This window comes from Stylophora pistillata, chromosome 11 (genome assembly GCF_964205215.1).
Source record: "Stylophora pistillata chromosome 11, jaStyPist1.2, whole genome shotgun sequence".
NCBI lineage: Eukaryota > Metazoa > Cnidaria > Anthozoa > Scleractinia > Pocilloporidae > Stylophora > Stylophora pistillata.
Window position 1 is genome coordinate 12,123,091 of NC_142529.1, and position 13,950 is coordinate 12,137,040.

A 13,950-nucleotide genomic window follows, 5' to 3' on the forward strand; every position below is an offset into this window, starting at 1 on the left:
TTGTAACTCCTCGAGAGTTGGGGCTAAGCTATGATGTTAGTAATTTTTCGTTTAGTCGATTTGGATAACTCTGACGCAAATACAAAATCAGAACAATATAGAGTTTTAATCCGAATAAACTTGTGCTCCATTCAAATTATGGACCATGGCATTCAGGACAATCGCTGTTCAGCACGTGTAACTCGGTCCAATATTCAAGCTGATTCACATGATTGTAATTTGACAATTTCTTATCACTCAGAACATCTTCAAAGGAATGAAATATGCCCAAAAGTGAACGAGATCGTTATTTAGCTGTTAGCATGTTTGAACACGGTTTGATCAAAACAAAGGATCGAAAATGATATTTTCTCAAGAAAATGAAAATAAATAATTGGCAAAAAACGCACGTTCTAATTTTGGTGAGCGGCCCTATCGACTATGGCAAATAAATTTCCTTAGTAGAAAATGAACAAAATTGGCAAAAAATAAAAAAGGACTCCCACACACATCCGAATTTTACTCAGCTGTTCTGACACAAAGCGCACAGATCGAGACTGATGAGATTTTGCAAAAAATGTCTGAAAAGCTACTAAGAAAATGACAAACGGATATGTCAGAAATAGCTTTAAATTTTAGCGCGCAGCTCAATAAAATAAGGTTGTAGAAGAGTTTAAAGTCACAGACAGTGGCACTAAAAATGAGGACATTTATATTTTTCAAATGAAGGTAAACGGTATGTCATAGATTTTGGCTGGATTTTTTAATTTAGTTCTTTCTTTGATAAAAACTGTTTATATATTAATAAAGGCTGATAGTTTCTAAAGAAACTGTCTGGGGCTGCGTCGGTGGGGGTAAAAAAATAATTTGAGTATATCAACAAAGTTGAAATGGTAAATTGGCTACCGCAACGATTATAAAAGCTGACTTTTCGAGCGTTAGCCCTTCGTCGGAGCGAATAGGGGAATTGTGGGTTGTGTGTGCTTTTGAAGGCAGAAAAAGGAGCTACGTGATTAGTGGGAACATGGCAGCGAGAAAAACACGAGTAAATTAGTGGAATGAAAAGCGTTCGTTGATACCTGTGGGATTTAGACTGCCGGTTTGAAAGATGAGCTTTTGTTCAAGAGTTTTCCGGCTTTCCGTGCTACCTAAGTGTAAGGAAAGACCGCAGATTGCCATGTGTTGCTTAGAATGGTTAGGTAAATTAAAATGTCTAGCGACTGGTTTCGATGTGTCCTTGTCATTCCTCTCCACGTCGCGAAGGTGTTCTCGGAATCGGTCACCTAGTCTTCTGCCTGTTTCGCCGATGTAAATCTTTTTGCAATAAGTGCAAGTTATGCAATAGATTACATTGGCGGAGGTGCAAGTGAAGTTATCGGTGATCTTAATGGATCGTTTGGATTGTTTGGCAACACATAGCAATCTGCGGTCTTTCCTTACACTTAGGTAGCACGGAAAGCCGGAAAACTATTGAACAAAAGCTCATCTTTCAAACCGGCAGTCTAAATTCCACAGGTATAGAGTCCTAAAGTGCTTACGTCACGTTTCCATAGCACCGGAATTCTGTGGTCTAAACAAACCAATATGGCGTCCCTAGCGTGACACATTGTCGTTGACCTCGAACACTTCAAGAGCTATAATAGCGCATTTTATCCTCCAATAATAGAAATAAGATAAAGAGAATCAAGATAACCTTTGGCCTTACTATTGAAGAGTATAATAAGCGGACAAAAGCACCTGGTGAGCAATAATTCGAGTCAAAACGCCACGGAGACGAAGTTTGCGATGGGCCAGTGTTTTCATCCAGATTGCAATCACACATCTGAAAGCCACTGCTGCCGATTCTTTTCGTTTCCAGACCAGAAAAAACATAAAACACTCTATGATAAGTGGATATCATTTGTAAGGTGAGTATTTTTCGAAAAATATATATTTCGATGCTGTACCATCGATTAGAAATAGCTGGTTTTTTTTTATCTCAAACTGATTCACGATTAGCTGTTTCTCTTTCTTGTCTTATTTCTTTTCTCGCGGCTTTGCCTTTCCTTGTCTTCAGTCTTGATCTAAGATTATTTAGTTACTAAAAAACTATATGATAGTTGTGAGTATCAAAGCTTTTACACTAACTAGTATTAAGTAACAAGCTCAGAGAAATACTCGCTTCGCATTCACGTCTTAGACTACAAGGTTAAGCATGTGACCAACTAAACTTTGGGTTTTTTAAGCGCAAGTATAGTAACTGCTTCTGTCTTTTTCTGTTATAGGAGAGGAGATAGAAAGCCCAGCAAACATTCGCGACTTTGCAGTTGTCACTTTAAAGATGGGCGAAAAGAAAATATGCCAACCATCAGTGACAGAAACAGGCACAAGCTGTTTGATAGTTTGGACTTGCTGCCAGGTACAGGACCAACACCTCCCAGTACACCTACCCCCAAGAAAAAACGGAAAGTGTCTGCCGAGCCCACGAAATTACCAACTGTAGCATCTGTGCTTGAAGAGATTAAAGAGAACTCTGAACCATGTTCCACTGAATGCTCACAAGAGGAAAAGACAAGTTCCAAAGAAGCTCTGCTGTCAATAGAGCTTGATATGACTTCAACAGAACTTGCTAAACACAAGGAAGTGTCAAGTTACTATAGTGCACACTACTCTGCTAAGAGCTTGAGCCCTGAGGTGATACGGATGGAGACAGGTCTACCCACTAAGGATGTTTTTGATATTGTTGTGGGATATGTTTCAAGATTCAAGGGTGAAATAAACTATTATGCTGGATGGAAGGTTGAGGCGATCACACTTGAGGACCAGATATTTATCACTCTGATGAAACTGAAACAAAATTATACCAATCTACATTTAGCCCAGTTGTTTTCATGCAGTGTTGCAACTGTTGCTAACATAGTACTAACTTTTGTCCATGTTCTGCATTCTCTCCTGTTCAAAGACATCATGACAACTGTGCCATCTAGAGAAAAGGACAAGATGTGTTTGCCATCTTCTTTCACTGAGTACAGCAGTTGCCGCATTGTGATTGATTGTACAGACATTGAAATTGCTGCACCTAAGCTCATGTCCCAGCAGAATGCTACATATTCCAGCTACAGGGGAATGAACTCTTTCAAAGTCATTATAGGGGTTGCCCCAAATGGAGTTATAACCTATGTTAGTGATCTTTTTCCTGGCTCAGTCAGTGACAAGGTCATGGTTAAAGAGTCTGGGTTTTGTAAACATTTGAGTGCTGGTGATCTTGTTCTGGCAGACAAAGGTTTTCTCATCAGCGATGTAGTTCCAAGAGGTGTTTCAGTGAACATACCACCATTTCTCAACAATGGAAAGTTTACAGAGAGTGAGGCAAGGGCGACAAAATCAATAGCTCGATGTCGCATCCACGTAGAGCGTGCAAATGCAAGACTTAAGAGTTTTCGCATCCTTGGCTTCATCCCAGCATTTTTGAGGTGCCATGCTGACAAGCTATGCCAACTGTGCTCAGCTCTTGTTAATTTGCAGTATCCATTGATCAAGGATGGCTGCGAAGACTTTGAATTTGACTGAATAGAACTTTTTTTCAACTAAATTATAGTACAATGAGTTTTTAATATTATTTTTGTATTACTAGAAGCCCTACTGTAACAGATCAAATGGTATTGACATAGCTTTGGTCAAAAATATGATGTGGTCAGTTTTACATTTTTCTGATATTCATCTCCTTTATGTTCATTAATACAAACTACTATGTGTTCTGTGAAAATAGATTATAATGAAAACCAGTGACATTCTTAAACTGTCATTTCAACTAAATCCAGGTCAGGGGCATGTGACCAGTATGGAATTCTTTCGTCCAGTAGTTCCAAGTGTGAAAGTCGTGCTGGCTTAAAGGTTTTACTTTTGTGTCTGTGAAGCTGGGAGCCTGAGTCCAGGTGTATAAAACTAAAGCCACACTTCAATTAGCTTAAGGGATGGTGAGAGGTAGTCAGAAAAAATAACCTGTGCTGCATGGATTTTGTTTTGGCTCTCACCCCTTCCCTTTGCATTGCTATGCAAGCCTACTTAAGTGTGGCATAAGTTTTATGTACCTGGGCCCTGTTGAGTAACCAGGATAAGTGTTACCAGCTACCAGTAGCCATTGGTTGCAAAAAAAAAATTGTTTAAGCTTGCTTTCAGGAAGAATGTAATTTATTATTAAGTTACTATGCTAAATGGAAAAATGTGGGTTCTTTATCTTGTGTCTCTATCTGAGTGTAGAATATGTAATGTTATATTAAGAAATTAATGTATGAAATTTAAAAAAATACCTTTTAACATTAGCTACTGCCTATTTACATTAGCTCCCACTCCCCCCCCCCCCCCCACTCTGATTATGTCCAGCATCTGTGCACCACTTTTCAAAGTTCTCCCTCGGTAATCTTTGGGAATAGTTGATGAAAGTAAAAATCACTCAAGATAGTAATATTGTGCTCCCAAGATTCATCTCGTTCAATCTTGATAACTACACTATCCTTTGTGGTCCATACAACAAAGTAGCAGAATTTGCGCTTTGTCAGGAACATCTGGCCTTGACACTGATGCCAGTAAACATGTGTGGTAGACAGCGTATAATTCCCTTCCTTCTCCTCCAAGTAAAAGTCTTTGTGCCCACAAGCTTCCTTGATTGTCGCATTTCGATGTGTGTAGGGGCACTTACACTCAATCACCGAGTCGTCTCCCACAAGTCCATCAGGGGAAGCACCCAGAACTCCCGACTCGTGTAGCCAAAGGCCGGTCTGTACAGGTGTAAAGTTTGTGATGTTGGTGAAGGATTTCAGGGCCTCAGTCTCATTGTCCTGTCCCCATGCAATTGCTTTAACTCCACTCAAGTTGTATTCCCCAAGTAGTCGCTTGATAAGAGACGGTGTAACTCTTTTTGCCTGGAGGACGGAGCCAAAATTACTGGCAGTCAGGCGGCCTCTACGAGCTTGGTGCCATGCAGGGCTGTTTCGCTGGCCAGCCGTGAGGGTGCTCACAACATTTATGGTTCTCTCCTCTACTTTGGCATTCTCAATCAAGTACTCTAATTGTTTTCCCTTCGTAGATGCCATAAGGAAACCTTCTGAGTAAATGATATCCTCAATCGTCTTGATCGGGAGAGGGGTAGCAGGTTGTGGTTCGGGACTCAAGATCCAGCAGGTCCCTGTAAATTTGCCATAGCGCTTTAGTTCGCTGTACAGCCACATCCGATCTTCTCGGCTAGGATCGCGCGCCAAAGGGCTGTAATCCTTCTTCTTCGGTGGCGCTGGAAACATCTGGCTTGCAGACTGTACGCTTTCTGCCTTTCGCTTTCGTTTCCATTGGCATTCCAGGTCCGTCCTGCTAAGGTTATGGATGCCATAAATAAATATGGCTGCCGCGTGACTGCACTTGAACTCGCCGCGAGGACACTCGCATTCTGTGTTTTTTATTTCAAGGTTTTCATCGAGATAAATGTGATAAAAAGATAATTCGAAACAGACGCGTAAGTTGCAATATATATTCCGCAATATAAACATTAAATTGGAGGTGAAATCGGGGTTGGGAGTTCTTCGAATTGAACATACGTGTTGTGATCCCAAATTGGCAACTTACTGTGACTTTGTAGTCCTTATTTTTCATGCTTGCTTGGACTTCACCTTTGATGACTCCCCTGGAATAAATAAAGCTTTGGACATGGTCGGATTTGAAGTGGTTTTCTCCGCGATCAAGCGATTTCCGCTCTCCAGAAAAGAAAGAAACGAGTGAGCATATCGATAAAGACGCCATGTTTGAAGTATGAGTTTAAACTGTTTAGACCAGAAAAAAATGCTGTCATGGCAACGTGACGTCACACTTTAGGACTCTATCAACGAACGCTTTTCATTCCACTAATTTATTCGTGTTTTTTCTCCTTGCCATGTTCCCACCAATCACGTAGCTCCTTTTTCTGCCTTTAAAAGCACACACAACCCACAATTCCCCTATTCGCTCCGACGAAGGGCTAACGCTCGAAAAGTCAGTTTTTATAATCGTAACGGTGGCCAATTTGCCATTTCAACTTTGTTGATATATTCAAATTATTCTGACATAAAACTATTGCTATTACGATAGAGATTGAGATTATTACACACAAGTACCTGCTTTCGTTTCATGATTCTACGAATAAACAGTTGAGACGAGCTCTCTTGTAGTGAATATATAGTCAGCTTTTGCCAATAAACATAAAGGTGGAGAGATGAAGATGAATTCGACGCCATTAATACCCGTCTTTACAAAGTATGTAGAAACTATCATGGCACTTGCGTAATGCCTACAACATTGGTGGCTCTTTCGTCTTTCCTTGTAGATTCAGACCAGGACCAATTCAGCATCGTTGATTGCGCGTTGTATCGGCACCTCCTAGACGAAATATTTTGAGTTATCTTCAGAAGAAAGACTCAAGGACCATAGTGCTGTCAGATTAGTGTTACTTAAATGAAAGACTGCCAGTGTTAAGATAAAAGCATGTATTGGAAAAGGGAAATTCACTGACAATCTTAAGAAGTTAATTGACATTCCTAAAAATGACGGCGCCGTTTAGGTTAATAATGACGTGATTTTTCAGGAAAATATACGGTATTCACGCAATTTTTAAGCTTGTTCGTTTTGAAACAAGTTTTTTGATAATCTGATTTCATTTTTTTATATCACTGATGATGACTTAAGAGCCATTCTCCGCAAGAATCGACTAAATTCCGTTTGAAACTTTTGACTCTTATGCCAAATATTTCATGCGGTTAGATATGGAGGTATGTGAAAGTGGCTTTTCTTTTCAAGATTAATCACTTGTTTTCGATATGTCAACGTTCACTGAGCGTTTGCCATGGACAAAAGAAGTAAAGATCATTTTAATGGGATTCTTGTGTCGAACAAGTTACGAATCTTCATCCACCCTTTTAACAATCATGGTTTCTTTTTATTCGATCGGAGCTGATCTTATTTCTATAATTTCCCAACTTGGAAATATAGGTTATTTTGTACAAATTTCCAAAGTCAAGTTTTATTTTTCCTTAAACTCAACCAACGTTTTCCATTCACCTACCCTGGTTCAAGCTAAAACAATATTAGCCTTAGGTGTCAGTGATTACACAACGTGTCCTGTGTCTTGCTCGCTACAAAACGAAAAACATCTTTCTATATTTCTTTACCGAGCTCCAAACTTATCATCTTTCTTATTCTTTACAAAACATGACGCTATCGTCATTGCAACAGTATGCAGGTCCCACGTGTCATACACGAACTTCGTGATGGGCCTTGCTCATTAAGAACGAGTCTCTGTAAGAATCAAACAGCTTCGGAAATGAAACTTTTCAACCTCCCTTTAAATTTTGTATGTAGTTAGGCATTCAGGGGGGATGCACAGAAATGCCCTTTTTAAACGTTGTAGCACTCTTGATGCCATGATAACAACGGCTGCTTGTTCGAGGCCTGGGACCTTATTTGCATACAAAAACATCGCGAAAAAAGTGTAAAATGTTTATTCAATGTTTATTCCTCTATTCCAAGCTAAATACAACATTACAGATTAGTAGTTCTAGCATACTTAGTGACATTATTCGTCTTAGCTTTGATACATTCTATTTTCCCTGGGAGTGAATGCGAACACACCAACAGATTATTCATCTAGGTACAGTTTCGGTCATTTTTGTAGTAGGGTAAAACAAGGAAAATGTTTGTCTAAATTTCTCCAAAAGTACACTGATTCTGGAACTGAAACTACACACTTAGTGCGTGAAAGAGGGTACATTCCTCGGAATCTAGATGATATGCACACGATTTAAGGTACATGTTTGTAGTTACGTCGGGTAGTCCTTCGGGAAGGTTGATCAATTTGTTTTTTAAATATTAAAGCTAGAGGCGAGATTTCTCTTCGGGATATTGCTCAGAAGATAACATTCTTTCAAAGGCTTGAACTTTCATTTTGAGCTTCGTTCGGGATTGCCATTATGAACAGTAGAGGCCGGCCGCAGAGATTTTTACATATTTAAGAACTAGAATATTATAACCAAAAAAGTGAGTGGTTTCAGTTCCAGAATCGGTGTACTTTTGGAGAAGTTCAGACAACGTTTTCCCTGTGAAGCCTAACAGTTAATACCTGTGAGGGATCTAGAATACTACCAACTACATCGTAGGTCAAGTTAGCGTCCATATGTCATGGCACGCCTGCTAAGCGTGTAAAAAAAATGCATAAGCAACATGATAATTTCTCCTTAGCTTTCTTTCAAGTCTTAAAGATGACAGAATAAGCTCTCGAGTGAACGACACTACGATTCTCAAGGCGATGCGAATTATGGACGTAAAGTGAAAACCAAACTTTCGGACCTCAAGCAGGGCCTAGCGACAATTTGACGATTCGATGGTCCGGTAAATATTATGTTCGAGTAACAATGTGTTCAAAAAGTATTGTTTAATAGAAGATTTTGCGTCAAATCGAAGTTTTTTCAGAATTTTAAACATAACGCTGCGCAATTTCTGGCCTTCAAGGCAAGTAAACAACGATCTAAGCATGATGAATTTTACCGCGTGGGCTTTGTACCGTAAAAAATTCGTACGTTTTTCGCTTATAACAGCAAATCAAAGACTGTTTTGAATAAATCTATCGTCCCGAAATATTTCTTGACCATTTTAGTCTTGCTTCCTGTTGATAGATTCCATGGAACTTGAGATCCCCTCACTTACGGACAAATTCGCGTATTCCATTTTGAAATATGATCCACATGCCCATTTGCACACATGCGAAAATATTTAGCGATTTTTATCTTTCATCTTTATTTTTTAGTTAAAACGTAATATGCACTTATCGCTTTTTTCGTCGGAAATAAGTTCTTTAATTAGTCTTCTTTCACTGGAGCTTGTTTTTTGGAAAAGATGATTTTTAAAAATTTACTGCGGATTGTGTTTGCTTTCTTGGTTTCTCCAAAACTGATTTTGACTTTTCACAGGCACGTATACTGAATAAACAACCATGACATCTGATTTAGCTAAAGGATGTTACTAAAACTAGTAACGGGGAACGGGGAAGGGCGATCGGGGAACGGGTGTACAGCGGTAACCCAACTAAGAATTAAAAATTGCGGAGTAAACGATGTTTACAAACACTGATTTTATCGCTAGGTCGCCGCTTGCAGCGAAATTAGACGACTCGCTTTTATTTAACAATTGCCCAGGCGAAGCCACGAAGCCTAGTATTCCGAGGCGAGAATTCGAGGTCAACATTTCTGCAATGGCTGCCACCATTTGCTCTGACGTCTCTCTTTGTTTTTCCTTCCTGAAATCTGCATCTTTTGGCAGAGTTTAGGTATGTTGGTTGTTTACATTGCCCAACAGCATTTTTTGCAGATAAGTAGCAAGGAAGTAATATCCTAGATTAACAGAAATGAGCTAGGAAACGTAATAACCAGCCTAGTTATTAACATTACTACATGCAGATATCTCCTTACCTTACCGCAAAATAACATCAGGAACATATCTTTGTATCGACTCATAAACTTCCATGTAAACAATAGAGAAATCAAACATTGACAGAACTTTTAATAACATTTAATTTAACAGGAAAACATCAGTTATGTCTTCAAGAATGTAGGTGTATGAATTCACATTCATGCTAATGCTTACAATAATATTTACACTGCATTGATCATATTCAAGAGAAAGTGATTCCCATAATGGGCGTGAAAGTCATTCAGCTGTTTGCTTTACAACATTATTGACATTTCTAGGTTGTAACGGGGAAGGTATTGGAGGTAAACTTCATTACCTTGCAGTACAATTACTCTATGAATATAAGAATAAATGCCGCGAGCTTGTAGTTCTGAGTTGATTGTTCAAACGTTGTGCATGAATTGTAAGATACTCACCTCTCCGAGAATTTGATTTCTATGCAACCTGCAATGTGTGCTAGACAAAAACTAAATTTATGAGGCACTCAACATTTCAAAGTAAAATCCTTCAATAAAATCTTCACTTAACGTCCATGCTTTTTGCTCCGACGATCGCGTTCGAAGAGGACGCCTCAAAACTAGTTGCCAGACCCTTTTAGTTCCCTTTACTCCGCCATTTTGAATTCCCAGGCGGGTTGCCGCTGTACACCCGTTCCCCGTTCCCCGTTCCCCGTTCCCCGTTCCCCGTTCCCCGTTCCCCGTTCCCCGTTCCCCGTTCCCCGTTCCCCGTTCCCCGTTCCCCGTTCCCCGTTCCCCGTTCCCCGTTCCCCGTTCCCCGTTCCCCGTTCCCCGTTCCCCTTTCCTCGTTCCCCGTTACTAATTTTAGTAACATCCGTAGCTAAAAGTTAAACTTACTTTGTTTCAGTTACTATGCCTTGTATTACTCAAATGTCGGATCAGAATTTTATAGGAAAATTCATTACCTGACTCGTGAATTCCGCGTTAAATTGCACGCGAAAACCGATATCGCACGAATCGCGAAGCGATGAGTGCGATATCGGTTTTCAAGTGCAAATTTAACGCAGAATTCACGAGTCAGGTTATGAATTTTCCTTGAATCGCATCATTGAATAAAAATAGGAAAACAAGAAAACAGCAATAATATTGATTGTTTTCATCCTGAGTGCGCACCTCAGAAAGCCATTTTGAAGTCAACTTGTCAGAACTGTCATTGCGTTAGCAAATCGGTAGCAAGTTCAGTCGTGCACGTTAGAACCTTCGACAGCTTTTATTTAAACCTCGTTTTTACATTCGGTTTCAAACTTTTAAACAAGCTTCACACTATTTAAGGATAATGGTGGTATTTCACTGAGTTTACAAGCCATTATTTTTAACATCTTTTTTCAAATTTCCACTGAATTTGCTTGAGAAGAAAAATAATTTACACCTTTTATCTCTTTGGTGGCAAAACGGAAAGAAATGAAGTGTGAAAGTGAAAGTACTGAAAGTTTAACATTGCGATTAATAAAAGGTAAGTACCTTGAAGTGTAAACACGTGCATTGATATTTTATTCCTTTAAAAGCAAAGAAGTGTTTCATGAAAAGTTCAAAAACTTTGATTTTTTTATTTGCAGAAATTCACCACAGGCAACTGCCATTAGCTGAATCGTTGGGATGAGCATTCAACTGAAAGTTGATGGAAATGTTCACTGGAGAGTTGTTGAACGACGAATTGGTGAACAGTCCACCTCTTGCTGTTAGACATCACTACCGTTATTCATTGTTGTTGACTACTGACGGAAATGCAAGGCTGTTGACATTAATTTCTCGCAAAGCTTCAGTGCGTGGACCGCCGCTGGCGTTGGCAGCTGTGACAGTCGTAGTAGTACGACTGAAAACCCAGCCAACTTGCTTGACATCCTTCGTTGTTTTTCTAAAAGATTATGGCTGTGGGTGGATATTGAACCCGGGTTGGCGTGACATGTTAGCACGGATATTGTTTTTTCTGGGCCGGGTTCACAGGATTTTCTCGCTTTCGCGCTGTCACGAGCGAGAGAGGTTTTTCATGCCTCTCCAAGAATTTATAGTTCAGTTCAAGACAAGGAAGAACCTCAGGCTCACTTTGAGAAACGCTTTTCGTTTCTGGTTCTTTAAAAGGTGACAATGAATTTGAAAACATTTTAAATTGACTCAGAAACCAAACTTTGTAACGATTTGACGATAGTTGTTATGCTTACGTAGAAGCGAAACAACTTCACTTAGCCTCGTTTTCAACTCGCAATTTCACGCCAAATACCTCGCTTCGTTAACCAATCAGAATGTGAGATTGTATTCAATGATGCGATTCTATCTTATAAAATATCTCTTATTTGAGATTCTACCATCATAAGACTACGACTTTGGAGCATAACGATATTTAAAAGCAAAAGATACTACCCGCAGCCAATTCACATTTTCATAATTTTATTTGATAAAATCAAGTTATATTTATTACGTATTTATTAACATGCAACTATAAAATCTTAAACGAAGTAGGGCAAAAGAAAAATTGAAACTTTGTCTGCCGCAACTCTGCCGATTTGTACCTGAATGAATACCTTAATGAATAGACTTAAACAGGTCTGCTTATCACACTTTAACAATCGAAAAAAATACAGGTTACCGCAAGATTGTATTCAAGTTTTATTCTGATTGTTTAATACGAATTCAGGTTATATTTGAAGGTATTTTAAAAAACTAACAAATGGACACCGCTAATTGTATGACGCCAAATACCTTGAACTTGAAAAACTTTGCGAAACAAATTTTCACGCACGATTTCTCATGAAGTGTATTAGCTCTAGTCAACTGCAAAAACATATGCATAGAATGTTGTTCCTTCCGCCCAATAACGTCCAAAACTATATATATTTCTTTATTTTCCGCTAATAAGAAGAGGGACTGAATGCGTTAAAGCCAAGCTAGGAAGTCTATAGTAGTGAGTTCTATATACACATAGGCATGATCATACAAATGCTTATCAAACGATATGTTACGATGAGCACGTTCGCTTTGGGAAGAGCAAACGCTCGAAATTTCAGCTTTAGAAACTCTTGACGGTGGCCACTTTACGTAGATGATGATGGAACCAAATACAAGCGAAACAGAATTCATTCTCACTTTGGATAGATGTGAAGGAAAAACCTCAACAGACCTAAGAAATTGAAAAACCTTTGTTCCACACACTTGACAAGAACAGTGACATCTTTTTTTATTTCCTGGCCAAGCTCAAAACTTTTGTCATCCTTGTTAATCTATTTAGTCATCATAAAATATTACGACAGCTAAACTTTTTTTTAAGTTAAGTATCTCATTCGCTCTGATGAAGAGCTAAACCTCGAAATATCAGCTTTACGAACTCTTTACGGTGGCCAATTTACTTCATCAGTTCTGTTGATAAAACCAAATTATCTTGTTACCCCCTCCGACGCAGCACCACAGTTTCTATAGAAACTTACCCTCTTTATTCTTGTTAAGTCTGTCAATGTTCAAAACATTTGAGTGTGTTTCTCTTGTTTTTCTCAATCAATTTGAAATTTGATTTTCTTGGTCAAATGAAGACGAGTCATGGAAATTACTATTTTAAAAGTAAACGGAGCCGAATTTATAAAAGTTGCCGTCGTACCCCGAGTATTTCACAAATTGCGAAGCTCTACGAAAAACATATGATGAATTAAATCCACTCATACTTCCGATTATTAGAAGCGCCAGGGCTTATGAACAAGTTTATAGTATTTATGATAATAAAATGAAAAAATTTCAATCTTATGTACTTTTACTCTATTGTCGTAGGAAAACTCTACTGTTTAACTGAGCTCTAATGGTTGTGGGCGAATGACTTTGAAAGGCTGGCTGACCAAAATAGTCAGTTCTAATGATCAGTTTTCCCGTTCTTCTGTGACTTTGAATTATAAGAATAACATCATTTTTAAGGTTTCCTTATTATCTGATATCATTTTATTGGATTTCTTAAGGATTAGAAACAAGAAAAAGGTCTATTTTTCCTTTCGTGTTTGTCGCTTAGGGGTGCAACACAATAAGCTGCAATTGAGTTGTAATTCATCACTCCGACAAAACTACATTTAGATCAATTCTATCCGGGGCCCTTGGAGTCGTTGAAAACGACTGGAAGATAACAGTAGAAAAGGGCTATTGTGTTGTACACTGTTCCAAATATATGGGTAAAAAACCAAATGTTCTTCCTATTTCATTAGAGTATTTTAATCCTAGCTGTATTAGAAACATGAAAAAAAACAATCGAACGCAAGAATATTAATCAGAATAATTTGAATTCCAGACGTCTTTACGTTCCTCAGTTGTCTGTAATCTCCTTTACTACTCCTTAGGAATGAACAGTTAAAAAAAAATTGAGTCACAAGCCTGCTTGGAAGCTGCTCAGATCACTGGTGAAAAGACTACGACTGTCCGAACTAATTTTAAAGAGTCATGCAGCCCCCCCCCCCCCCAAAAAAGGCGGTCCTTTGAAGGACTGTCAGTCTTTGTCTTCCAGGAAGACAATGTCGTATTGTCT

General features: G+C 38.9%; 1 protein-coding gene across 1 annotated transcript; it reads left to right on the top strand.

Annotated features, from left to right (window-relative positions):
* Positions 1 to 1,497: 1,497 nt before the first annotated feature.
* LOC148720083 (uncharacterized) lies at positions 1,498 to 4,280 on the top strand. The gene is made up of 2 exons (XM_088739344.1): positions 1,498 to 1,886; positions 2,244 to 4,280. The coding sequence occupies exons 1-2, from the start codon at positions 1,765 to 1,767 to the stop codon at positions 3,526 to 3,528; spliced, it is 1,407 nt and encodes a 468-aa protein (XP_088595470.1). The 5' UTR covers positions 1,498 to 1,764; the 3' UTR covers positions 3,529 to 4,280.
* Positions 4,281 to 13,950: the final 9,670 nt, after the last annotated feature.